At 37.1% G+C, this 26,785-nt stretch overlaps 4 protein-coding genes across 8 annotated transcripts; 2 read left to right on the plus strand and 2 right to left on the minus strand.

Moving 5' to 3' along the window:
• The first annotated feature begins 4,189 nt into the window (after window positions 1–4,189).
• Window positions 4,190–11,012, plus strand: GAL6 (beta-galactosidase 8-like). Its single transcript, NM_001302278.1, is given in 20 exon segments — window positions 4,190–4,688; window positions 4,785–4,880; window positions 5,199–5,311; window positions 5,483–5,549; window positions 5,652–5,744; window positions 5,941–6,084; window positions 6,178–6,269; window positions 6,415–6,520; window positions 6,657–6,744; window positions 7,015–7,133; window positions 7,654–7,815; window positions 8,252–8,454; window positions 8,567–8,662; window positions 8,664–8,677; window positions 9,285–9,394; window positions 9,509–9,622; window positions 9,793–9,894; window positions 10,138–10,349; window positions 10,427–10,763; window positions 10,876–11,012. Coding segments are annotated over 20 exon segments (2,529 nt in total). The 5' UTR covers window positions 4,190–4,535; the 3' UTR covers window positions 10,984–11,012.
• Window positions 11,013–11,451: 439 nt separating this feature from the next.
• Window positions 11,452–12,937, minus strand: LOC103927858. The gene is made up of 2 exons (XM_009336820.3): window positions 12,429–12,937; window positions 11,452–12,305 (listed from the first exon to the last, which is right to left on the minus strand). The coding sequence occupies exons 1-2, from the start codon at window positions 12,742–12,744 to the stop codon at window positions 11,569–11,571; spliced, it is 1,053 nt and encodes a 350-aa protein (XP_009335095.3). The 5' UTR covers window positions 12,745–12,937; the 3' UTR covers window positions 11,452–11,568.
• Window positions 12,938–17,106: 4,169 nt separating this feature from the next.
• On the plus strand, window positions 17,107–18,897 carry LOC103927835 (mitotic-spindle organizing protein 1B). 5 transcript variants are annotated; one of them, XM_009336790.3, is made up of 3 exons: window positions 17,107–17,227; window positions 17,317–17,421; window positions 18,615–18,897. In XM_009336790.3, exon 3 carries the CDS (start codon window positions 18,624–18,626, stop codon window positions 18,840–18,842), a length of 219 nt encoding a protein of 72 aa, XP_009335065.1. In that variant the 5' UTR covers window positions 17,107–17,227; window positions 17,317–17,421; window positions 18,615–18,623; the 3' UTR covers window positions 18,843–18,897. The 5 variants fall into 5 exon arrangements, with proteins under 5 accessions (XP_009335065.1, XP_048444656.1, XP_048444654.1 ...); XM_048588699.1 differs by having other exon boundaries at window positions 17,317–17,417; window positions 18,612–18,897; XM_048588697.1 differs by having other exon boundaries at window positions 17,141–17,171.
• Window positions 18,898–22,226: 3,329 nt separating this feature from the next.
• Window positions 22,227–26,132, minus strand: LOC103927836 (probable pyridoxal 5'-phosphate synthase subunit PDX2). The gene is made up of 7 exons (XM_009336791.2): window positions 25,932–26,132; window positions 25,712–25,839; window positions 25,098–25,185; window positions 24,906–24,979; window positions 23,378–23,569; window positions 22,527–22,624; window positions 22,227–22,458 (listed from the first exon to the last, which is right to left on the minus strand). The coding sequence occupies exons 1-7, from the start codon at window positions 25,984–25,986 to the stop codon at window positions 22,335–22,337; spliced, it is 759 nt and encodes a 252-aa protein (XP_009335066.1). The 5' UTR covers window positions 25,987–26,132; the 3' UTR covers window positions 22,227–22,334.
• Window positions 26,133–26,785: the final 653 nt, after the last annotated feature.

A 26,785-nucleotide genomic window follows, 5' to 3' on the forward strand; every position in this document is an offset into this window, starting at 1 on the left:
TGCTCGATCCTTGCGTCGGCCACATGCCTGGTTTGAGCCTCATGACCATCGTACGGCCTACGCCCTACCAACACAAAAATTTCACTAAAAACTCATCCTTTGAAAAATACTATGGATTCTTTACCACATGCCATGTCATTCTATGAACTCAAAAACCCAATTTGACCACGTAAAACAATTTCATCTTCATGTTCCATGTAGAACAATGGCTAGAAATTACAAAAATTAATAAACCAAACCAATCCAAACAAAACCGATTGCGACAAGTTAAGCTAACACCAAACAACCTGGTTATATTATTTGTTGGTTTTTGAGGTGTAACAGACCAAATTGGACTGCGTACACCTAAAACAAGAATTAGGTTGAGATTATTCTTAATTTGAATAATCTGTTTCGGCAACTTAGCAGGGCATGTGATTGTGTCAAATTGTCAATGTGCTTGTCTGAGACAGCTTCCAACTGTCGTCCTTATTGACCCCAGTCCCCTTAAAAAGAAGCCATCACCATCTAAAACCCAACTAGCACTCGGACCAAATTAAATGTACAGCGAGATTTGGACATTGGGATCTAAAGCATTGAATATCACGGGGCATGTAGGATTGTAGGTACTCCCCAAAATATTACTACGTCAATGCATGAATAGATGATTCTATTTTGTTAATGGTGAGTGCTAAATGCAAATGAAGCGGTTAAGAATATTTATCTCTATACTTAAAAGTGATTGGTTGATTTCCCTTCCTAAACGGCATGCATATAAAACTTTATCCAAATATATGTTGCTTCTTTAAAACCTTTGTGAGAAAATTGTAGCAATGGTTCCTCAACTTTAACCCAATTGTAGCAATGGTTTCATGACCATTAGTCCCTTAACTCATCAAAACGTGTAGATATGGTCCTTTTCGTCAACTTAGTTAGAATTCTATCAAAATAAGTCACGTTGAAAGGATCATTGCTTCAATTGGGTTAAAGTTGAGGGATCATTGCTCTAATTGGGTTAAAGTTAAGAAGTTGAGGGGTCATTGCTACAATTTTTCTCATTTCTTTTTTCATATTTGCCCCTTGATTCAGCCTCATGTGTGTGGTACGTGACTCATTTTGACGGAAGTTCTAATGGAGTTGACGAAAAGAACCATTGCTACACGTTTTGAAGAGTTAAGGGACCAATGGTCATGTAATTTTTAGTTGAAAGACTATTACTCCAATTAAATTAAAGTTAAAAGACCATTGCTATAGTTTCCTCAAACCTTTGTATACCAATGGAGCCTTTAACTTATACGATGCCCACTACTTGATCACAATAGTGCCTTGTGCCTACTATTTTGGTGTGTAGCTAGTAAAAAAATACTAGGTCAACTGTCCATATTTGGAGAATAAACAACGGTACAAAAAGTTGTTCAGTTACGAGACTCTTTCAACGCTGAAATAATCTAGAGGGAGTGGGTCTATTTGGAGAATAATTTAGATGGACCGAGTAAACATCCTAATCCGATAATACAAATACTATATGAAGCGAGATTAATATGAAGTATTGTGTTATCAGACTGAAATATCACCTGTTAGTGGTTTAATTTAATTTGAAATGCTGGTAGGACTTATATACTAGTGGTGCATATGGTTTGCCAATACTATCAACGATGCAGATATGATGCAGTACTAAGTAGGTTTTGGACCATTTTATGGCACTCGCTGCGCGCATGCACCGCCCCAAAGTACATATCATTTTCTCAGTAGACCAACCTAAAGAACATAAAGGTCAATGCATCTTTTCTTTTATTTTTTCTTGTATTTTTTTTTTCCTCTTTAGAAAAAATGATACTATCTATATTAAAGGAGAGGGTGTGAGTTTAGCCTCACAATGAGTTAGCGATACTATGGTTTGAATTCGTTTTTTTATGAGAATCGAACCTAAGACCTTGCACTTACAAGTAAAGAGAAATATCAGTAAAGTGTAATACTAAGTGACAGGTCAATTCATCTTTATATGTGCTTCATCATTCTTTCTAGAATCCGGGTACCTTGAATGATTTTGTGACACCCCCATTGTGCTCGCTTGTGTTGATTTTTACATGGCACCACTATAATTTGGTGGGTTATTTTGGGCTATATAAGGGATTGCAGTGAGCTTCATTAGCGACTGGTTTTTTTAAGTTAAGTGAGGCAACACTTACGGATGATGTGGAGTAATTTTTGGACGAGGTATAACATGCGTTGGATCTAATTTTGGATGAGACGTATATACTGCATGACCGTCACGTTATGTTACAATCTGCTTTTGTGATAACATGCATTGTACTTATTAATGATACAAACTTTACTGTATAAACTCCATTTACGTACGCGTGTTACTTTAGTATTATACAGTAATTGTTTTGTATTTTTGTGAATTGAGAATGTATGACAAATTAGAACAATAGCCTCATCAAACTTGGGCAGCTGTCACAATATCTGAATGACGAACCTTCCCACTAGCTATTGGGATTTCCACTTGAACCATAATAATGCTACAAAACTACCCTATTCAAACGTTTCAACTGTGGCTTTTAGTTTTCATTGGCAAGCATTGATGTGGCAAATTACAAGTGGGCACAGATCGATTTGATTCGGGTTGTTACAAAAAAAATATAACTAAATCAACTAGTATTCAACGATTCGGTTTGGCTCAGTTTGATTCAATACCACTATTGAATCATTGTTCAAACCAAATCAGTGTTACTCGATTTGTTTCTGTTTGATTCGATCATTTTAAATCTATTCAACACATAAATAAAAACGTTCAACATTTCAAGAGTTTTAATTTTCTAAACGTTCAATATGATTCAGATCGGTCGGTTCGATCAATTTGATTCCCACCCCTATGGCAAACCATCACACTTTTGCAAGTCATGCCAAGCTGTGGACTAGCTACCAGCTGTCCATGCTAAAGTTAAAGTTGGATTAAAAACCCCAGACAAAAATACCTATCACACAATCGAACAAATGGATAACATAAATGATATTTTTGATAAAAAAAAAGAAAAGGAAAGAGAAAAACATAAATGATATGGATGATGCAGCTACTGTTTGGAACACGGACTTGAAAGTGATGACCATTATTATATCAAGAACACATACGTGGTATATGTGAATTGAAATTAGTCTGTTTCTGTTAGTATGCATTTCTGCGCTCAATTTTGAATTCTAGTTTATTAAATGAAAATAGATTAAGAATAATGCTAGGGTTTGTAGCAAAACTCTAATCCCATCTCGTATTGCTGAAACACGAAAGAATATTCTAGAATTTAAGGAGATAATTTTGCACACATTGTTTTTAACATGGCACGTTCGTATTTATATTTAGCCATCGAATTGAATAAATTGAATAATGAAACGAAACAAATAGTTTGAAGTAAAGAGAGCGTGTGAGAAATTGAAAAAGTTGTGCAAGTTCAATGACCGTTTGATCTAAAAGTAATCACTAATTCTTAGTATAATAATTTGAATTTTGGAGATTTTGCAGAAACTATAATATGTTATCACCTTATGCGATAATAGTGCCATATGAAGAGAAATATTAGTAATTTAATATGCTATTAATGTATGACGAGATAACTCTTATATTATTAAAAACGAAAAAATGATGATTGATCTTTAAATTTACGACGTTAAACAAGATTTCTAAATTAATTCAATAATCGGGAATAATAATTTCAATGATTGAATCCAAATCCCGTACCCTCGTCCATTCATCTCTCTCGTTCACGAGATTTTCTGTTGACTTTAAATATTTCTTTTTCCTTTGGCAGTCCAACGTTCACACGCATGACACAACAAACGCATAACTGAAACGCCAGCTCCTATGAATCCAAAGTAGGATTCTCCCCCTTTTTTTTTTTTTTTCCTTCGTCTATTCGAACGATCACGGTGGAAATCTTAATTCCGCCAATGCACCACCTGCTACTAAAATACAAAACGGTCCCGGCTGGCATTACGCTTACTTTTCACCTTTTAGGTGATTTTTACCGAAAAAGTAAAAACCTTTCCGTCGCTGTCATAAATAATTACCACTCCGCTTTACCGTACACAGAGACGCGACACGCCAGTCTTTCAATGAGCCCGGCAACGCCCGATGAGTTCCCCGCATCGACAGCAACAGCATTTTAACGCGCTTATTATCCATCCAAATCCTAATCACTTACTTCTTTTAAGCTCACTGAGTATTACCAGTTAGAGAGCAGCAGCAGCAGAAAGCAGAAGCCAGAAGGCAGAAGCAGACGAGGACGACGACGGCAGCGATGACGTTCTCCACAATGTCACCGCTTTGATTCGAAGCGTCGTTTTAAGGAAGCGGCCAAAGCGAGCCAAAATACAAACGGATAAACAAGGAATAAAAATTAAGCAACAATGCAAAGCAAACGCTGCAAGAAATCCAGCAATCGTTTTTAGAAACTGTTGTTTAATTGATTAACCATTGCTTTAAGAAATCGCACTCCGAAAACGAAATTTTATAAAAGAAGGATTCTACACAGAAACGACCTCAAAATTCAGGGTTGAAGAAGATGAGGATTTTAGTGGTGGTTTTGGTGCTCGGAGTTCTGGCGACGGCGTCGTATTGCGCGAAGGTGACGTACGACCACAGAGCGCTGGTGATTGACGGGAAGCGCAGGGTTTTGGTGTCCGGCTCCATTCACTATCCTCGCAGCACCCCCGAGGTACTTCTCTTCCTCTCATTTTTCCATTTTACCATTTTTTTTTTTTCTGTCTGAATTTTGCTCTGTGTGTGTGTGTGTGTGTGTGTTTGGTTGTAGATGTGGCCGGACCTTATTCAGAAATCGAAAGACGGAGGCTTGGACGTGATCGAGACCTACGTCTTCTGGAACTTGCACGAAGCAGTTCGAGGCCAGGTCTCTCTCTCTTCTAGCATTTGCTGAATTTTTTCATTTCCAATGCGACGCCGTTTGGTTTCTGTGAAAATGTGCGAAGACGAAGACTAAAAGTTCATTGCAATGATTACTGCTTTTCTTGGTCAGGAGACACAAACGCTAAAGAAATCATGAAAAGTGAAAACCCATGATTTTTTTTATTTCGTTATCGTGTTTTATTATAAGAGTAAGGGGAATGATTTGAATCCAGGACGCAGTGTGTTTTTTGTGCTTTTGGTTATCTTCGCATTTTGTCTTTGTTGTGATGGTGGTGACTGGTGGACTATTCAATTTTTGCAGTACGATTTTGGGGGAAGAAAAGATTTGGTTAAATTTGTGAAGACAGTAGCAGAAGCTGGCCTTTATGTGCACCTTCGAATTGGTCCCTATGTGTGCGCAGAATGGAACTACGGGTATTATGAATTTAATTGAATTTTAATTGGTCTTTTCCATTTTTCTCTTTTGGAGAAATAGGAAAAGGAAGTTGCTTTTATGATGATCAGCCCTTTTTTTTTTTTTTTTTTTTTACTACTTTCTGAAGAGTTTTATTGTGTGATTGTGTTTGTGTTTCAATTTTCCAACAGTGGCTTTCCTCTTTGGTTGCATTTCATACCCGGAATTCAATTGCGAACGGACAATGAGCCGTTCAAGGTTTCTTCTTCTCCACTTTATCCCAGCTGCCTCTGTGTGTTTGTGTTTCGTTTCTCGGTGTTTTCTCAACTTCAGTGTTTTATTTGAATTTATGTGGTTCAGGCAGAAATGCAGCGATTCACGGCAAAAATTGTTGATATGATGAAGAAGGAGAAGCTTTATGCATCTCAGGGCGGACCGATCATTTTATCTCAGGTTTAAATTTTCTTACTTCTTTTTATAATTTACCCTCACAGAACTGAGCGCAATAGCATTTTAGAATTCATATAGCTGACCCCACTTAGTTAGAAAAGGCTTTGTTGTTGTTGTTTTTTATAATTTACCCAATGTGTGTGGTTTTGAGAATATTCCAATATGACTTATGGATTAAGTGCTGTTTCAATTATGCCAGATTGAAAACGAGTATGGAAACATTGATCGAGCATACGGGGCAGCTGCCCAAACCTATATTAAGTGGGCAGCAGACATGGCTGTGTCTTTGGATACGGGGGTGCCTTGGGTCATGTGCCAGCAAGACGATGCTCCTCCATCTGTGGTGAGGCTTTTGTAGTCAGGTTTCATTTGTATGAACACAGCACCCTTACCGTGCTTTCCTTACTCAACTCGTATGTTGTATAACTACCCGCAGATCAGCACTTGCAATGGATTTTATTGTGACCAATGGACCCCAAGACTTCCTGAAAAGAGACCCAAAATGTGGACTGAGAATTGGAGTGGATGGTAATTTGTTGATCTAATCTGTTTTTTTTTTGTTGGTACTTTGAGCTAGTTTTCTGAAAATTTGAATAAATTTCTGCCATCACCTGTAGTATCTGTATTTGATTGCTCTTTTATTGGTAACCTTCAAAATATTTGCGGTCACTAGGTTTCTTTCCTTTGGTGGTGCTGTGCCTCAGAGACCAGTGGAAGACCTTGCATTTGCCGTAGCACGCTTCTTTCAGCGAGGTGGAACTTTCCAAAATTATTATATGGTACTGCAGTTGTCTCTGGAGTTTTTAACATTTTAGCATAACTTTAGGGGACTGTCATGATTTAGGACAAATTCAGTATATTTCAGAAACTAGGAAGAAAATATGAAGTGATTTGTTCTCTGTTGCTCTTGAACAGTACCATGGCGGGACTAACTTTGGGCGGAGTACTGGTGGACCCTTTATTGCTACCAGCTATGACTATGATGCTCCAATTGATGAGTATGGTATGTTGTCTAGTATCCCTGTATTATTGCTTTACTACTGCTCATGATGTAGGCATATTTGCTTATTGTATGTATATACCATATAGAACTGTGTGCTCATCGGTGCTATATAAATGAATTGCAGCTTCTGTCAACACGAAGCTTAGGGTATAGGCAATGGTTATAATGTTACGATATACTTTTATAATGAGAAGAGACAGTAATTAAAAACATCAATGCATATAACATGGATGGCTTATCATTAATCGATTCAACCTTTTCATGTTGCAGGACTTCTTAGACAGCCTAAGTGGGGTCACCTAAAAGATGTGCATAAGGCCATAAAGCTTTGCGAAGAAGCGATGGTGGCCACTGACCCAAAATATTCTTCTTTTGGTCCAAACGGTGAGGTATGGTGTTTTTACTCAGTGTTAGAGAGTATCTTTTGTCCTATTCGTGGCTATGATGAGAAATGTTACATAAACTTCTAGGCCGTCCTAGGTCCTCCAGTCTAAGTGCATGCCCCCCGTATAGCCATATCCATCGTGGAATTGATCACCCATACCTGTTCATTACTGGTGAAGCAATAGAACATACATGTTATTCACGTTTGAATATCTGAGAAGAAATTTATGGAATATCTGAACTTCCTAGTATTCATTTTAGAATATCTAAAAGGAAGTATTTGTGGATGAAGTTTCTTAAAATTGATGCTGCAAAACTATTGCAAAGGAAAAAAACCGGATGGTTTTAGCTCCAAAACTAGTTCTTAGGATCTCCAAAACGTAATCGTAGATGACCTGTGGCTTCTAGTCATCACCTGTATGCTTTGTATATCTGAAATGAAGTGGTATTCTACCAGTCTAGGTGAATGTCCTGCAACATGATTTTTCTAACATTATTTTCTTTTTTGTTTATTCTCATCTTCAGGCAACTGTTTACAAAACAGGATCAGCATGTGCTGCGTTTCTTGCTAATTCTGACACCAAATCTGATGCCACTGTGACTTTCAATGGAAATTCTTATCACTTGCCTGCATGGTCTGTGAGCATCTTACCAGACTGTAAAAATGTAGTGCTTAACACTGCAAAGGTTTGCCTCCCCATCTTCTATCGCGTTGTGCTTGCATGTATTTGGAGAAGATTACCCATATTTATTTCTTCAGGTCTAGAATATAGAGTATCAGAATATTTGTATAATATATTATGGTTACCTTTTCTTGGTCTGGTCAAGAGATGAGTTATCTTCACAACGTTCTATATTTACCACTTGAAAATATCGGTCCCTACTTTGTATATCTCTGTGTATTCCAAATTCCATTGAGGGTTTTATTCCAAAAATACTATATATGCAATCCTGTTGTTTAGTGTGTCTCGTATGTCATATTTGGTATACATTTCAGAGGGATATTGCAAGTATTTTCTATTGAAGCCTTCATATATAATAAGTACTATGCTCAAAACAATGTTATGTTTTCTTTTTTCATTGGAATCGTCTTATAAGCAAACTATATAATCTATCATGACAGATTAACTCTGCCGCCATGATTCCAAGCTTCATGCATCACTCAGTGATAGATGATACCGATTCCTCTGAAGCATTGGGCTCAGGCTGGAGTTGGATAAATGAACCAGTGGGTATCTCAAAGAAGGATGCATTTACCAGAGTTGGATTGTTGGAGCAAATAAACACCACAGCTGACAAAAGTGACTATTTGTGGTACTCTCTAAGGTAGGAAATCCACGAATTCTTTGTTACTAACTTTGAATATATTTATTTCCTTTCATCCGATTGTCTTGATTTCTTTCAAGACTTTAATCCGTTTTCTAAACAAATTCTGCAGCATTGATGTCGCAAGTTCTGACACATTCCTTCAAGATGGATCTCAAACCATTCTTCATGTGGAATCACTTGGCCATGCCCTTCATGCATTTATTAACTGGAAAGCCTGCAGGTGATGTATAAGTTATAAACTAGTGTGGCTATAATTTGATTGCTGGCCCTTCTTCCTTGGTCTTGATCTAGCGGCAATATTTGTTACCTGGTAAATAGACGTTACATGTCTTGGGAAACTACGAAGGAAACCAGTAATTTTATTATCCCTAAACCTTTGTAGTTTGGAGATGCAGGCCTTCAAGGCTGAGAATCTGATAGGGCTTTGAACGCGACTATGCTAACATTGCTGTCCAATCTGAGTTTTAAATTCCCTATGCCATTCTGTTTTATAGATTATAAGAACACTAAACATAGTTTCTGCTTACTGTGTTGCAATAGAAGATGTCAGAATACCTGTCATAAGGCACCATGTAAAATGAGGTTTTAATCTCAAAATATAGTGGTTCTATGTTTATTTCTTTCTCGGAAAAGCCTCCTGTAATACCAAAGATTAGATACTAAGACAAGCCTGATGATAAGGTTCACGCTTCACAGTTGTGAATTTCAGATCTGAATGAGAGTTATTGGCAAGTATTTAGTGCATTGCTTGAACTATTGCAACTGTTCTGGCTCAACTTTACAACTGTTCTGCTCTTGTATTTATGTTTTAGTTGGATTCTTTTCAGGGAGAGGAATCATCACTGCTAACACTGGCAAAATTTCTGTGGATATCCCTGTCACATTTGCATCTGGGAAGAACACAATAGATCTTCTGAGTTTGACTATTGGCCTTCAGGTTTCACCTTATTTCTTATTATATTCTGGAAGTGCAGTTTTTGTAAATGAATGCCATGCTTTAAGGTCAATTTCTGACCACGGATTGTTTTTTGTACATCAATTTTTCAATCAGAACTATGGAGCCTTCTTTGACAAATCAGGTGCCGGAATAACTGGTCCTGTTCAGCTGAAGGGCTTGAAAAATGGCACTACCACTGATCTCTCATCTCAGCGGTGGACCTATCAGGTCAGTCTTCCTATTTTGTTTTGTTGCAATTCCCTGATAACTTGAAATTTCAAAAACCAAAAGCAAAAAGAAAAACACCCAAGTTCTTCAATCTGAATAAGCAATGGCGTACCTTCATAGGACGAAGTCTAACAATTTTCCGTTTGTCGTCTTCATCATTGCGGCTGCAGATTGGACTTCAAGGGGAAGACTCGGGTTTTTCCAGCGGAAGTTCTTCTCAGTGGATTTCACAACCTACCTTACCCAAGAAACAACCCTTGACATGGTACAAGGTAAACGTTTAGCATAATAATTATGTATAAGGGTAAAGGTGGTGAAAAACGATGTGATTTTGAGGAGAAATTGCAGGGACAAAAAGTATTTAACCTTTCTAATACTGCTACATGTGGTGCATGTGTTGTATTTTCTTGCGTGTTCATGCTTGGATGTGGTGCATTCTGAGTGATGTGGGTTTCCTCAAGTCTTGGCTGCTCATGATTTAGATACTAACCGAAGAAGTGTTCTTTCTCATTCAGGCAACATTTAAGGCTCCTGATGGCAGTAACCCTGTTGCACTAGACTTTACAGGGATGGGAAAGGGTGAAGCATGGGTGAACGGACAAAGCATTGGGCGGTACTGGCCGACCAACAATGCTCCAACTAGCGGTTGCCCTGACTCTTGCAATTTCAGAGGACCTTATGACTCCAACAAATGCAGAAAGAACTGTGGAAAGCCATCTCAGGAATTGTAAGCGTTAGAGATTCTAAGAGAAAAACTTGAATTGAAACTTTGATTCTGAATATTTGATATCACTAAACGTACAGGTACCACGTGCCTCGTTCATGGTTGAAACCAAGTGGCAATACTCTTGTCCTGTTTGAGGAAATTGGGGGTGATCCAACGCAGATATCTTTTGCTACAAGACAGATTGAAAGTTTGTGCTCACATGTATCAGAGTCTCACCCGTCGCCTGTAGATACGTGGAGTTCAGATTCAAAAGCGGGAAGGAAGTTAGGGCCTGTGCTATCACTAGAGTGCCCATTTCCTAACCAGGTCATTTCTTCAATCAAATTTGCAAGTTACGGAAAACCTCACGGGACCTGTGGGAGCTTTAGCCATGGCCAGTGCAAGAGCACTAGCGCTCTATCCATTGTACAGAAGGTATGATCTTGCTTGCTACATTGATAAAATTCTTCGCACCTCCAACTGTTGTGTCCTCTTTGTTTACTATCGATTCACATTGTTTTACTGATAAGTGCTACCTTTTGAACAGGCTTGCGTTGGATCCAAGAGTTGTAGCATTGAAGTCTCGGTTAAAACGTTCGGTGACCCATGTAAAGGAGTAGCAAAGAGTTTAGCAGTTGAAGCATCCTGTAGATAGACATCGCTCCTGGCTTTGAAAATTTCTTGTGGGATATAGTTAACTTGTTATCCCCAAGTTTCTCTATAGTTGAATAATGTCATTCTCAAGGAGGCTACTGAATATTAATAAAATTCTCAAATATATTAGACTCTCTCTCTCTCTCTCTCTCTCTCTCTCTCTCTCTCTCTCTCTCTCTCTCTCGGTTTGATGAAGATCCTAACTTCCGATAAACTGGACGGGACATGTTACACCTATCGGTGTCAGGTGTTCCATTCAGGTGGTTCCTCGGGGCCTGAAATTGACAGGGAAGTTGCCATCCCTACAATCAAGCAAGGTTACTTGCAAGACAAGATTCACACATCAATTTTCTCTCTGCCTAGATCTATAGAAAATAATGAACAAGTTTTAATCAAAAGCTTTAGTTTAGATAATAAGCACACTAAATTTAAGTTTACAAGTTTAGGGTTACAAGTAGCATAGCAAATATGTCATAGGCAAGCTTAATTTGCAGCCCTTATTTGTTTATTCCTTAATTTCATGTTTGAAATGCTAACAAATTACACAAAATACTCAAATAAAGTGTTTATTACTACTGATCACTGATCAGTACTGAGCAATTCCTCCAGCAGCTGCAAGCTCAGGCTGTTTTTGGAACCTGCAAACCTTGCAGAGAGGCGAAAAGAGGGATGAAGTCTCGTACTTGTCCTCCCCGCCTGCCATTGGCATTGGGACTCCGACCTTGACCGGACTAACGTAACCTGGCCTGTAAGTCTTGCCCAAAACTCCCTCCACAAGATCGGATAAATTGGTAAATCTGAACTGTGTCTCCAAGTGAGCAAATGTGTCATCAGCTGGTATTTGGTAGTTATGAACCTTGTTTTCCTTTTCTCCGATAGGCCTAACCCTTATGTCCATTTCCACAAGGCCGGCCACTGTAACCCTAACGTAGTTGGTGTCATCGGTTCTTTCCACTACTACCTCTCTATCTTCACCGTTAGTCCTCCATTCAGCATCTCCATCAGTGGGGACGGTAACAACTTTGTCGTCCCACTTTACCATGAGAGCATCAACTTTGTCATCCCACTTTGAGATCCTCTTTGCTGCGATGACAAGGGTGTGAGAGTCGAACATCACTGCGAAAGCCTGAACCCATGTGAAATCCCGGGTCCTTCCTGTTGGTCGAGTCCCGATGAAGTGTGCGTTGATTTGGAGGTTGGTGTCTGAAACAATGGCAAAGTTTCCCCCCTTGGCTCCATGGAAGTAGAACATCACACCGTCACCGCCAACAAACCTAGGATCGTAGCACAGAGAGCCGTATCCGTCACACTTGGATTTCCTATCTGCACAGAAGAAAAGAAGATCTAGTTTTAGTAAAAGTTTCAAACTATATGATCTAGTTAAATTCTTTTTGTCAGTTACATAGTTAATTGAAAGAAAAAAAGAAGAAGGGTGAAATGGCTTACACTTGCAAGTAGCTTCACACTTGCTACCGCAGTTAATGAAACAACCCTTGTTCTTCTTGTTCTTCTTCGGCTTTCTCTGAGGGCATTCCGACGGGCACGTAAGGGTCTTGTAATAGCAAGCCCCCTTTGCTTTGCAGAACCCTCGCTCCTGCCCGGATCCCAGTGGTGTCAACACGTCGTAATTAGCCTCATCGGCTTTTTTGCCATTTGCGTTCCCTTTTCCATTGCCTTGCCCCATAACCAAGGCGGCTTCCATCGAAACAAGGACGACGAAAACAGCCACCAAAATATGCGACATTGTAATCGTAGGCGCCATTTCTGGCTGCCAAATATGTATGCTTCTCTTCTCCTTCTGTTGATTGTAGTTTGTGTTGTGAGCTGAAGAATTGATGGGAAAGAAGGGTCCGACAAGAGATTATATAAGGGAGGGACGAGGGAGGGAACCCTAGCATTAGCCTTGGGATTCGACTTAATGCTTGTGCTCATATTGCTTCTTCATGTAATCAAACAGCTTAGAACCAGCAGTTTTGGCTAAGCATTGGGATTGCTTCTAATTTTTTATTTGTGTATTTTGCAATGCACATTAGCACTTCTTTCGGCTTCCTCAAAGCGTCGTTATCGAGGGACAAAATGGCCGACTCCCGAAAAAAATAATGAAATTTGCATGTAAAAGCTGCAAGAAAAGTCTTCTCTATTATTTATATTTGTCATCATAATAAAAGTTTTCTATCCCAAACACTATCACATTGTTGAGAAACTTTTTATTGTGCAGGAACACGGCTTAGTATACAAAGTTTCATAATAAAAGTGGTTGATATTTGAAATAAAAAATTTCAATTACTTGTATTATGATACTTGATATACTAGATATATTTGCTTACAACATTTTGGTTCATGTATCATATTTGGATTAGCTTGCATGCACAAAAAGTTATATGAAAAATGTGATAAGTCTATTTGAATGAGTAAAATAAACTTGAAACGTAAACAAAATTAAGAACTTTAACGGTAGGAACCTACAAATCCTCGATTTGTTAATTTTGTTTTTAGTGTATTGCTTAGCATTTCTCTTCTTTTGTAGTTCACATTAGCATTTCTTTCGGCATGAGTTTTGAAAACATATTGTAATTTGCATGTGAAAGTTGTCATATAAAGCGTTCTTTTTTGTCATATTAGGATGAACCTGTACGTGGTTTAATATTCCAATGGATAATATATTGGCTTTTTACATGCGTTCGGGGTTCGAAACTCTCATTTCCTTAAATTATTGTAATTAATAATTTCAAAATTTTCCCTCTTTCTCTTAATAATAATACTAATTAAAAAAAAAAATATTAGGATCGACTTCCATAAATGAGTTCGTATAACAAGTTGGGGGATGAGTTACATTTTTATGAGAGATCGATCGATCAATGTGATTAGCAAATATGTTAGAAATACATTTATAAAATCATATTAAAGATTGAGAAACTTTTTGAGACGTTTTAGACTGTCATCAGAATACACATAATATTAAAGCACTTCAGCTCCAGTACTGTAAGAACACTTCACCGCCACCGCCAGCCACTCCACGAGGGAGGAGCTTAATTCTTGCCTCCTATTTCATGAATTAAATAAAGTACATTATATATACTCAAACAACTATTCTACCCTGGAGGTTCATAAATGATGCTCTTTTTTAAGCCCTAGAAAATGCTTATTTTGCAAGGCATGATAATTTAGTGGACTTTAATGTAACATGATTCTCACTTGTGTATGTAATAAATTTTAGGCTTGCCAATTTATTTCACGATCTATTAAAATTGACACAAAACGACGCAAGAATAAATACAAATTGGGTTGTTACTGGGTTACCTGTTAAGATTACGGGTCTGACACGATAAGACATGATCCATTAAGATAACGAACATGACATGAAAATGACAAATACAACCCATTTTCCCAAGTTTACTCATTAGGCCTCACAATTTATTGCACGATCCGTTAATGCTCCATGAAACAACACGAAAATAGCAGGTTTTGGGTCAACCTGTTAATAGATCGAGTTGTTATCAGGTCACCGTTAAGATAACGAATCAAACACAATATGCTTTGTCAAATAACAGAAATGACACGAATACGACAAACACTACCTGGTTGGGTTGCCATTGATTAATAATTGAATTAGTGATTCGTAAAGGTACATGTATGGAAAATGTTCTCTTGCTAGGACTATTCGATTGTTGACAGATTGGAGAAGAAAATTTATTCGAATTCTATGTTATGGGAAATGTAGTTAACATACATTACAAGAAAACTTGACAATAGCTACTAACATTAGTTTACACAATGAGGTTAGTAAAGCCTTATCAGTTGTTAACAGGGTGGATATTTCTTTACCCACCTATTATACACTCATATTTACTCACCTCATTTTGAACAACTAAAATTAATAACTATTATCAACTGTTTTTTTATATTGATAAATCCTTTTACTGTCCGGCCATAAATCTACCGTTGAACAAGTTGATTCTTGCTTCAGTTAATTTTGTAGTCTGGATATGCAGTTAGACAATATGAGCATTTGAACATCGTCAACAACTGCGAAATTGTAATTTGCATGCGAAGGTTGTAGTAAAAGTTTTAATTTTTTTTTTGCCATTGTATTAAACTTATTTAATTCAAAACACCGTTACATTCTTCACATTAACAAGTGATGATTATAACTAGCGTACAAATCACATTGCGAACTAAATTATGAACACATTTGGATCCACTTGCATGCATAAAACGAGTTCACCATAAAAATTACAGTGAGATACCTTGACTATATATTTAAATGAAAAAAATAAACTTAAAATTTTGAAAGAAAAAAAAAATCCGAACTTTTTAAACGGTAAGAATTTTTATTAAAACCTCGATTGCATCAATTCAAATTTTAGTGGTGCAAGCATTTTGCATTTTGTATAGAGCATTAGCTTTCTTTCTTTTTCCAGTTCACATTAGCATTTCTTTCTGTATATATGTGCGTGTGTGTGTGTGTGTGTAAAGAAAGAAATATATTAGTACTCAAAACAACTATTCTCCATGGAGGCTCATAGAAGATGCTCTTTAAGCCCTAGAAAATTAGAAATGCTTGTTTTGCAAGGCATAACTAATTTGGTAGACTTTAACGTAAAGTTATTTTGTACAACTATACTCTCCAATGTATTGGTCAATACCTAATGTAAGACTCCATAGCTAAATTAGCGTCAACTGCAACCTGGTTGACATTGATACACAATAGAAGATACATTTTTTTTTTCTCACGGGAGAGAATATTTGAATATCAACCATCGAGAATTATCTGTTCAAATTAACCAAAACAATATATTTTGATCAGTTTCAATGACTTTAGAGGATTTGATTGGATTCCGAGATGTAGTAGAATATGTCAAATTATCAAATAGACGGGCTAAATGCACTTCTAGCAACATCAATATTGTCTCTAACTTGTTAATTACTACTAGTACAGTTCGACATGTATGAAATTTTTATCACAAAAGACCTTGGTGTTAGATGGTGTGAAATTAAGATATTTGAACTCTTCTTTCTTTATTTCTACAACCAATGTGAGATATTTCAATAGAATAAAGGCTACATCTTATTTTGCTACAAATTAAATATGGAAAGCTTATAACTTTAAAAGAAAAATAGAGCAATAGTCCTAAACTATATATTTCCACATATAGAGCAATAATTTTAAACATGTTAAACTAAAAATCCGTAAGTATTAATCTCTTAACTTGTCATGTGGAGCAATGATCATCTTATTCATATTAGAGCAAGAGTTTCACTCCCCTTACGCGTACTGCAGACAAATCCAAATGCTAGTAGTTATGGTTAACCCACGTGTAGAAGCACACTATCAAACTGTAGCTGTTTCAGTATCGTATGCCTCCACGATTGAATTAATAAAAAAAGTGAGGAATTACGCAGGTGGACTTCCTCTTCAACCCACCAAGTTTCATATTTAGATAACCCAATTTATCTAATTTGTTTCCTAAATTATTACCTGAGTGAAAATTAAGTTGATAAATTATTTTTTTAAAAAAATCAATCCTTGAATTATAAAAATCTGCCTAATATTAGGTTCGAAGATACTATATTCAATTTTCTATCAATTTAAGTCACATTACTTGCATATGATACACATTGGAGGGTAAATTGATAATTTTTCATAAAAATTTGTGTATGGAGTTAACTTTGGAAGGTAAATTAGACGTTAGATTCGCAACATATATGAAATGTCAATGGCTTATAGGCGAGAAAATGATGGTATTATACTCTAAAGTATGTCAAGTGACTTAAATTGACAAAAAATTGAATAAAATAACTTAGAAGATAATAGTAAAGATGAAATTAGCAATTTTTAATGAATTTAGGTACTTATTTTACCAAAAAATAATTCAAAAACTTAATTTTTATTGAAGTGATAGTTCATAGACTAAATATGCACTTCACCCTTAATTTTATTTAGAATAGCAATATTTCTTGCAGTAAATTTAATAAAAAATTCTTGACCAAAAAAATTTAATTAAAAATTAAAAATTAAAAATTGAACCTTTTCAAAGTAAATGATGGACAGAGAAACTTGGAGTGAATAGTACATGGGCCAACGGGACAAAAGAATGTATAACCCAGCCCAGCCCAGCCCAGCCCATCCCAGCTGACAAGTTGACGCCCGAGTTCCCTTTCTTCTTTGGCACGAATCGCACCATGTAGGTAGTAGCTCTTCTTCCTTCTCCCTCTCGCTTCTGTAACTACTGTTGTTTCAGTCGGTAACTTCCTCATCTTCTTCTTCTTCTTCTTCTTCTTCTTTTTTCTTCCTATAATTTTATGGTTTTTCTCTTTTATTTATTTTAAACAGGCTTTTTGCTGGCTCTACCTTTGCTGCTACCTCTCCCACAAATTTGGAAGCTCTCATCTCAGCTCTCACAACACAACGTCAAGCATAACCAAAAGTTGCAACAAGGTATCGATTGGAGGTTAATTTGAAAAGAAATATTTCGTTTAGGGTTGTTAATTTAGGTGTTTTAACTTGGGAGTTTGATTTAGGATTTAAATTAGGGTTTTTAATTTCGAAATTTACTGGGTTTCTTGTGTTTGCAGAGTTGTTTTATGTATTCATACTTCTAATTGGTTGAAATATGCTAGAGTTAGGGATGCCCACATTAACAGAGGTTTCAATTTGGGGTTGTTTTTTGCAAAGTACTAACCTGTTTCTTGGGTTTGGTTTTGGGGGTTTAGGTAGTTTCATGGACCTAGCAACCCGATCCCCAGTAGGTTCGGTGTTCTTAGTAAATAATCATTGTGTTGTGAAAAATCGAATTGAAATGAAATGCAATGCTATTCTGACAAAAGCTTGGAAACAATAAGAAGATAAACAGAATAAGAAAAGGACTTCAAAGTGAATTACATGCCACAATTTTATTGCTGTGTTGTTGCTTCGCAATAGTAGTCCGGATGACACCCAACCTCAAGCAATGAGTTAGCTGTTCGTCCATTGTACCCCAAACACCAAAAGTTCCTCAAGCTAAGTCGTCTGTTGTCTCTGTGTACAGATTGTTTATGCACCTGATAGGCAGACATCTCATAGAAACGAAATGAATTTTGAGAACATTGTGGAATATGGAAATGCAATGACCGTCTCAAACAAGAGAACAGATTCCAATTGAAACCAGTAATTCAAAAATTAAAATAGAATCAGAAAAATCCGTGCAATCAATTTTTCTAACTTGTTTAGAAAATTCAGTTTCCCTATGGTTTGAATGCCTTAAACTAATCAAGGGCATAGATTAATCCTAAATTGATGACAGAAAAGGCTTGGATCAATCCAATAAGTTGATTATGCTTCCGTATTTAAATCTCGCTATTTCCTGGTTTTGTTGTCTTTTCGGTTGTTGTATGCATTTTGAGTAAGGCTCATTGCGGCGGCATCACTAAGTCATCTCTCCTGCGTATTAATGAAATCTTGTACCTTTGAGTTTGTTTATAATGATTTATGCTCAAGTATGTTTGTACATGTGTATTCTTGTTGAAGAGGTGAAAAGGAATACTAAGAGTGTTTTGATAGGTTGTAATGTTATTGAATTATTATGATGAACTTGTTTATTTCTTTTTAATCATTGAGGGTTCACTAATACTGTTTTCTTTTCATTTATTCAGCTTATTAATATGGATGCGGATGCTGCAAAAATTGCCCGGGAATCTCTTGAACTAGCATTTCAAATGTCCAACATTCTTGACACGGGGCTTGATCGTCACACCCTCTCCATCCTCATTGCATTATGCGATTTGGGTCTCAACCCTGAGGCATTGGCTGCTGTTGTTAAGGAACTTCGAAGAGAAGTCGTTCCAGTTCCGCCATCAGATGCTGCTCGTCCTGTACTTTGAACTGGTTTTTGTATTCGGATTGTGCGGTGTGATTACATTGCCTTAGTTGCCTTCATCTTCTTTTCTTCTCCAAAGGCCTAAAATTTCCCGCACTCTCTCACAGATTACTGAGTGCGCGATTTAGTTAGTCTTGTTTGTTATGTTTCTTTTGTGTTCTTCATGACCTTAGCTCATCGAGTATGAAATATGGCGGAGTTGCATCAAAATGGCGGTCTCGGACTTCTGTCAATCTCAAAACTAGGCAAGCTAACAAACAAGTGAAATAAGCAACAATCAACGTGTTTCACGAACAAGTGAAAAAAAAAAAAAAAAAAACCTCTAAATCATAGTATGAAGTGGCAGAGGTTCATATTCTCCATCGTTATATGGCTAATTACAAGAAATACGTGATCGAGTGATGAAACCAGCAAGCAGTGCTAGAAAGAGAAACCAACTAATGATCCCAGCTGCATCTGGCCACCCGAAAAATCCTTGAGAAGAATCCTCTCTCAAATTTGTCACGTCATACTCTGGATACCTTAGGGTTTGGAAAGCCGGATCGAAGAAGTCCTCTACAACATGGTACTCGAGTGTCAACGGAGGCTGTGGATATTTGGGGTTAAAGAAAGCTTTGTCTTGAGGGCAAAAGAGGGTAAGAGTGGTATTAGGGTTTATGTTTAGGGTTGGAAGAATCACAGCATCAAGAATGGTGTTTAGGGTTAGTGCCATGGCGTGATACCCTTTGTCAGAAGGTACACCGGAGACCAAACTGGCGTTGATTCCCGGTGTTTTCGATTGGTTTGCTTGTTCATATGGTTGGACAGCTTGAGTGGTTACAAAGAAAGTTGAAGAGAGAAGAATGAGAAGAAAACACAGTGCATACTTGGAATCCATGTGTGAAGAGAAAAAAGAAGGCAAGGCTAGCAGAGTAGTGTTGCAAAGAATTTGGCAACCAAACCTATATATACACATATACATATATATAGTCATAGTCCATGCTTCCAAGTACTGCCCTTTTTTTAACTGATGTCCAAATCCTGAATGGATTCCTTTTTCTATGAGGGAAAACATGTGACATTAATATTTTGCCAAAATTATATTATTTGAAGACCTAACCGACATTACATATGCTACTTTTTGCCAAAATAGTGGGCATTTGGTCTACCGACCAACTCAACCGATATGGGTTGGATTGGATTGGATTCTAAATACGAAAAACTTATTTCTGAGTAAAAACACGATTACAATTATATACAAGTGAGTTGAAATACAATTAATCGAACTGAACCGAACCATTGCATGACAATAAATTGTTGCGAAGAGAGAGATCTATGGGGTTGAATTAGATTGGGCAACAATTGTGACGTGGTTGGTGATATTTTTCTGTCACTTAGGTAGAGTTAGGTATGGAGAACATAATGGAATAGAATGGAACATGATAGAACAGAGGTTTAGTGCCACGTTTGGTATGCACATGCTTGAAGGGGACAGTTGTTCTGTTCTGCGTTTGTACACACTAGGCGTAATGGACAAGAAGATTAAATGACTAGTGTATCTATGTTCTGTCTATTGTTTGGTACAATGTTTATGGGATGGATGGGATGGGATGGTTTTTTTATTGTTGATTTTTTAACACATATATGCCTAATTATGAAATGTTTGTTACACTAACACTTACTGAATATTAGTACCTAGGGGTGGGCAATTAAAAAAAAAAAAAAAAACTGACAAAACCGACCAAACCGCACCGACGGTTTAGTTTGGTTTGGTTTTTTTTTTTTTTTTTATCGTTTTCTATTCGGTGAGTTAACCGAACCGCACTGACTAAGGTCAGTTTGATGAGCAATTCTTATAATTCTTGGACATCGGTTAACCAAACTGATCCGTGTGTTTGCTTTTATTTGTTTTAATCATAATAGGCATACCATGTACCTACCACAACAAAACAAAACGTGGTAGTTTTACGAACTCTTGTGCAAAGCTTATGCTTCTGTGTTTACATAATTATTACATGGGTAGATTGCTGGAGTGTAGGAAGTGCTGGGAAAGTTCCCAGAGGCATGGAAGTATGGAACTTTTGGAACTTTTGGGACTTCAATTCTTAATTATCTATATGTAATGCTTTCTCCAGTAAAACTTTTGAACTTTAAGAATGTCTGAACGTAATATTTAAGTATCTATATGTACTGCCTTCTCCAGTAGATCTGTTGAACTTTGGAACTTTTGATCTTTTGAAACTTTTGGATTGTAATATTTTGAAAAATTGGAGCTTTGATGAATTTCTTTTTTGTAACTTTAAGAATGTTTGAATGTTAAACTTTGAATTTAACTAGTGTTCACACAAACTGAAAATTGACCCAAACCAACCTACCATTGTTGGTTAAACGACATTATCGGTTTTAGACCCAACTTGATCAGTTTCGGTTTGCAATTTTGGCTTAACCGACTAGGTCGGTTTGGTTTTGGTTTTAGCCCAAAACCAACCCAACCCAACCCGCACCCACCCCTATTAGTACCTATTCAAAAATGCAACAGGTAATGAAAGAGTTTTGATATATTGATTGCAAAACAAATGGTGCTTGAAATGGATAGATTCTTGTGACCTAAAAGAAACAGATATTCTAGAACTTATAAATATGCAAATAAGGGAAGATGCAATTGGACTTCCTGACTTAATAAAATTACTGTATTGCTAAAACAATAATGAAAGTTTCACACACTAAAACAGTTCATCCTACTTATAGCATAGGATACAATTCATCGTCCATACACATCTTAATGAAATATGGCTTGTGTGAGTCATTTAAGGTACGCCAAATACGCAACAAATCAGTATCGTTCACTAATGTCATTGCATGCCAAATCTCATAACGCGTAGGCGAAAAACCGTTCACAAAATGAAGTTATAACACAGAATTTACAAGCAAACAAAATGAAGGGCAAATTGATAATTTGACTCATCTATACATGCGAGGCCCATCAGTTGCACCAGTAATTGTGTTGTCTGTGACGTGTGTCAAATGTGTAATCGCAGGGTCGGTTCTAGCGACAACATTTGTCCGACCAGCTATATAGGGAAGACGGACAACCTTACGATATAATACAAACAGTAATTGCAGTTAAAAGGCCAGGCTGAGATCCTAATGATACAGTACTAGGTAAATGGAAGATGGTAATTTGGAATTTGAAAGGAAGCTTTGTATATACAACCATCCGAAATGCAGAACTTGTTATCCACCTTAGAACTATGGGAGTTTTAACGAAACATTCCCGGAACTGTTCACTTTAACAAAAAACCACATTTTTACCTTTCCTGAGTACTATTCATTACACCTTTATTTGTCATTTTTCATTAAAACTAAAGTTTTTTTGGACTTTTCGTTAGTTTTCCTTAGAACTAAACCATTCATCTGAAAGAATACTTTCCACCATCAAAGACCCTTAACAGACATTATAAAGTAAGGAATCTAAATACTGCAGGGAATAAACCATAACAATTCTCTATCTGGGCCACTATTGAAATATAGGGAGGTCAATCTTTGTTTGTTGGTCTAAACTTAGATCAGCTCCAACAGCAACGATGCTACTTGAGGCTCCTTCTCCGGTTTCAGTTGACATCTTCAAGAAGTAACTATGCCTGCGATTTTAAATATTTAGAGCCTCGTGTGAATTTCGGAGAATGGATGACAGAGTAAGCATATTTACCATCGAGTGTCTGCTGTCAATTCAGGATGGAAGGCAGTCGCCAGCAAATTCTTTTGTCGAACTGCTACAATCACTTTATTCTCAGACACAGGATTCTCCTGGAATGTCAAAAAGTAATAAGAAAATAGCAACAAGAAGGTAAAAACGAACTTAATATATTCCAGCAGCATGCCGTCATTGGCAATTTCATTTTAGACGAATGATGATCTGGTTTTGTGGAGCAATATAACTGCATATTTGCACACCAGAACAGAAGCTTTGATAGTGTCTTTTGATATATACTGCAGAATCAGTGTTACGGACGATATATTTCTGTGCAAAATCTAACTAACTACACAATAAGTGTTATAAACACATGGCAGAACCAGGTTTGTGAGTGGTGATTCTAAGAGACCAAAACTAAGCGAGAAGATGAACAGATCAAATTATTCTAGTCTGATTGTAGTCAACAGCTTTCAATCATAGACATATACTTAAGACAAGACCACAAGTAAATTACAGCTTCTCGTATAAGAAAATGTCCTTTTGACTGTAACTTGCTTGCTCGGCTATCATGAACTTGCAAACTAACTACCCTATTTTAGAAGAAATGAACCTGATTTTTTCAACTTCTTCGAAAGCAAATCCTATATACCCTATCCACAAATAATAGAACCGCCAACCACTGACGGAGCTGGTTGAACTTACCCACCTGTTACATATTGGATGTTTTATGGTTTACAAGGAAATATGGTTACTGAAGATGCAAATGAAGCTGCCAACCTAAACGAAACAAATGAGGCTTGACTAAAGACTGATTATATAACAGTATAATCAGTAAAAAATTCTATAGACAGGAGAGAACCACAAACCTCTTGAGCTTCAACTGTGGAATTTGAATCCAACACCTTATTGGACGGGACAGGATAATCAGCCAGCACTTCAACTTCTGGTCCTACATCAAGGATAGCAGGAGCACGGATGAAAACTCCACGAAATACTTCAGGACCACCTTCCGTAGAAGCAAGCTCTGGTACTGCTAGTTCAGCCTCAAAGCTCTGAATCTGTAAGTTTGTGTTTTAGGAAAAGCAAAACAATTACCACACAGAATATCAAAATTACGTAAACTTATGTGTTCCAACAGACAGTTCCCTAAATAGGTCAGTTCCTCATAGCTCTTGTTCCTTTTTTATTTATCTATTTAACGTTAAAACCAGGTATGTACCCAAGTGGTGGTTTGGGTGCGCTACACCCATCTAAAATAACTTCTTCTTTTTCCACCAAGAATACGTATGTATTATCCCAGCCCCTCTTGCCCTTCTCCTTTCCTTTATCTAGTTTCAAAATAATATCTAGTCATTAGACAAGTGCTTGACCTCCTCCAGATGACACCAAAAATATAAGTAATGGAGCCAATATCGTAGTCCATTAGCTCAATGCTCTTTTTTCCAAATACAAACCCTATGAAGTACACATAAAAGCACATGAATAAAGTTTCATGCAAGTGTTTTATTCTCTTTTTATGTCTGTGCTAGTAAAATAACCACCACTGGACTCCTTAGATAAGACAGTGATGTGGTTTTTTGTGAAGAAATAGTGGATGTCTTTTCTTTTTTTTCTTATATACATCCTATATTTCATCATAATCTAAAACATCATCCAGGTCCAATATCGTGCACAACTTTCAAGATTACATGAATGTGTGACCTTCAAAAATTTAGAACTATGGAATCCACAGTTTCCCATTAATAAGCACAGGAACATAGTTTACAGATGAGACTACAGGTAACAGAAATGATATTCAAACACAGTTCAACCAATCAAATACTCTGCGCCGCGTACAACTCTATTTTTATGAACTTTCCAAAGTAAAGAAGTCTAGGACCTTTTTTTTTTTTTTTTTTAACACAAACTCTAGGACACTCTTACCATGGTAAACAAAAATATTGTTTAATTATAGACCTCTTGACAACATATCACATTAGTGGGAAACATTTTAGTGAATAAAAATTTCTACATAAAACGAGTTTATTGTCATATAATATTTTGATTTAATAGTATTGCCATGTATAATTTGTTTTCTTTATCACTCATCAATTAAAATTTTATTGAATCGAAACCCTCCTGTACCTTGGCGATCAATCCGTTTCGAAGACCTCAAAAGAAAGAAAAAGGTACTTCATAGCTTTGAGGCAATTGCTAACTAGCTAGAGCCAGCTCATTGCCTTCTGTCTTTTTTTTTTTTTTTTTTTTTTGAACACAAACTCTAGGACACTCTTACCATGGTAAATACTGACAAATTTACTAATGCAACATGTGTCTCATCATTTTGCTGCATACGGCATATCTGTCTTGATAAAGCATGCTTAACTTGAGAGAATACAGAAGTCAGTGCATTACCTGACTGCCAAAGAAGTTTCTGTGAACAGTGCAATCTAGGCCGCCAACAAGTTCCTGTCCTCCTATTTTCTGTCCTGAAAAACATGCAACTTGTCTCAATTATAAAGTTAAACTTTTGGTTACTTTCATTTGTATTGAAGAAGCAAAATAAAATTCGAAGATTCATAGCAGAAAAGAAAGAAGGAAACGAACCTGTAGCTTTGTTTGCTAAGAAAATAAGACCTGCACAGGTCCCCCAAACAGGCTTCCCCATTTTAACAAACTCGCGCAAAGCAGGAAACTGTGAACAAAATAAATGCAGAAATGATAACCAAATATGAAAACGTAGAAAATGTCCGAATTCCTAACCATTTGGTAAGCCAAAAACGTATTAGAGTGTATAAACAATTAGACACTGTACAAATATTTAGCAAAATTCCTTTTGTGCAAAAAAGAAACAAAAGGTGGTGGTTACATTTAGCAAAGTCATTTGCTTTTTCAATCAAATAAGGTTATAGTCTAGTTTCTCCTCCTTTATTTATCCCCTCTGTTGGAGTTTTAGTACAAAAGGCAAACCGAAATTGTTCATGCTTGGTTAATAGCTCTCCTAACCCACAATTACTATTATAACAAAACCCATTACCTTTTGTTTCTCTTAAAAATTACAAATTTAATCACTTAAATATCAAAACTATACAACGTTTTACCTGGAAATTGAAGTTCTATAGCAGTCATTTACACATTAACCCAAGAATTAACATACATAAAAGTACTAAATGACACAAACCCAGAAGTGTAGAGAGAGAGAGAGAGAGAGAGAGAGAGACCAGGTTGTGGTACTCAGCGAGCTTAGCCATAGTGGTGCTCTCGCCTCCAGGGATTATAAGGGAGGCCACAGATTCAAGCTGCTCCGGCTTCCTTATCTCTACGCCCTTCACCCCAAGCCTTCTCAGAGCTACAACACACACAAACACACAAACAGTCAGCAAAATCATATATCGAATACATATGCTGCGAGAGAGGGGGCGGGCGGCAAAAATGGAGTGCCTGCTATGTGTTCGTTGAAAGATCCCTGAAGAGCAAGCACGCCGACGAGGGCCATTTTTGCTCGACGGCTCGGGGAATTGGGCTGACGATACGACAAACGGAGCTTTTATTATGTAGAGAGTCGAGGGAAAAAGAGAAGGCGTAAAGCGATTGAGCGCACTGCGCCTCTCGTTTCCTGAGTGGCTCCACTTCTTGCCCTTTTTAATGAATATTTAAGTTGTTTGCGTAGTAAAATGTTACACGTTTAAGGTCATGGGTTCACTACTCGCTAGGAAATATCGAGTGCTATTCCTGGTTTTTAAAGAATTCGAGTTTGAAACTCTCTTTTTAAATTATTGTAATAGTTTTAAAGTAGATTTTAGATTCTCTTAAAATATAATTTTGCTACCTCATGTGTTTTGCACAATGCTTTGTAATGTTGGAATTATGCCAAAAATATGAGGTGGCGGAGAATTCATGGAGAGTCCTACTTTTGAGAAAATCTCCTTAGCATTTTCATATATATATATATGGCAGACTAATTCCTTCATGGTCTTAATAGAACGAAATTGTGCTCTAATACCAAATGTTATTCCTTATCAGTTACATGACCCCTACATTGTTTCCCACCTCCCAACATTCCACCAATCTCCGACTGGACAACCGTGTGTTTCTACTAGGGGTGGGAATGGGCCGGACCGGGCCCAAATTTGAAGGGACCGAACCGGACCCGCTTAAAAGGGAAACGGGCCGGGCATTGCAAATTTGATCCCTAGAACCGGACCTAACCCAGCCTGTTTGAAACGAGCTGGTTCTAGACGGGTCCACAAATCTTCTTTTTTTTCTTTCCGGTTATGGTCACCTCCTGGAAGCGC

Source organism: the organism of the source record quoted next, unplaced genomic scaffold (genome assembly GCF_019419815.1).
Source record: "Pyrus x bretschneideri cultivar Hongxiangsu unplaced genomic scaffold, Pyrus_bretschneideri_v1 Contig29, whole genome shotgun sequence".
NCBI classification, from domain to species: domain Eukaryota; kingdom Viridiplantae; phylum Streptophyta; class Magnoliopsida; order Rosales; family Rosaceae; genus Pyrus; species Pyrus x bretschneideri.

Bases quoted from the DNA above. Each gene is read 5' to 3' on its own strand.
- LOC103927858 (XM_009336820.3), bottom strand. From the start codon at position 12,744: ATGGCGCCTACGATTACAATGTCGCATATTTTGGTGGCTGTTTTCGTC. The intron at 12,306-12,428 runs GTAAGCCATTTC...TCTTCTGTGCAG, and splicing joins GTGTGAAGCTACTTGCAAGT to ATAGGAAATCCAAGTGTGAC.
- LOC103927835 (XM_009336790.3), top strand. From the start codon at position 18,624: ATGGATGCGGATGCTGCAAAAATTGCCCGGGAATCTCTTGAACTAGCA.
- LOC103927836 (XM_009336791.2), bottom strand. From the start codon at position 25,986: ATGGCCCTCGTCGGCGTGCTTGCTCTTCAGGGATCTTTCAACGAACAC. The intron at 24,980-25,097 runs GTTCGTTTCCTT...CATGTTTTTCAG, and splicing joins CTTAGCAAACAAAGCTACAG to GACAGAAAATAGGAGGACAG. The intron at 22,459-22,526 runs GTAAATATGCTT...TTAAAATCGCAG, and splicing joins TTGACAGCAGACACTCGATG to GCATAGTTACTTCTTGAAGA.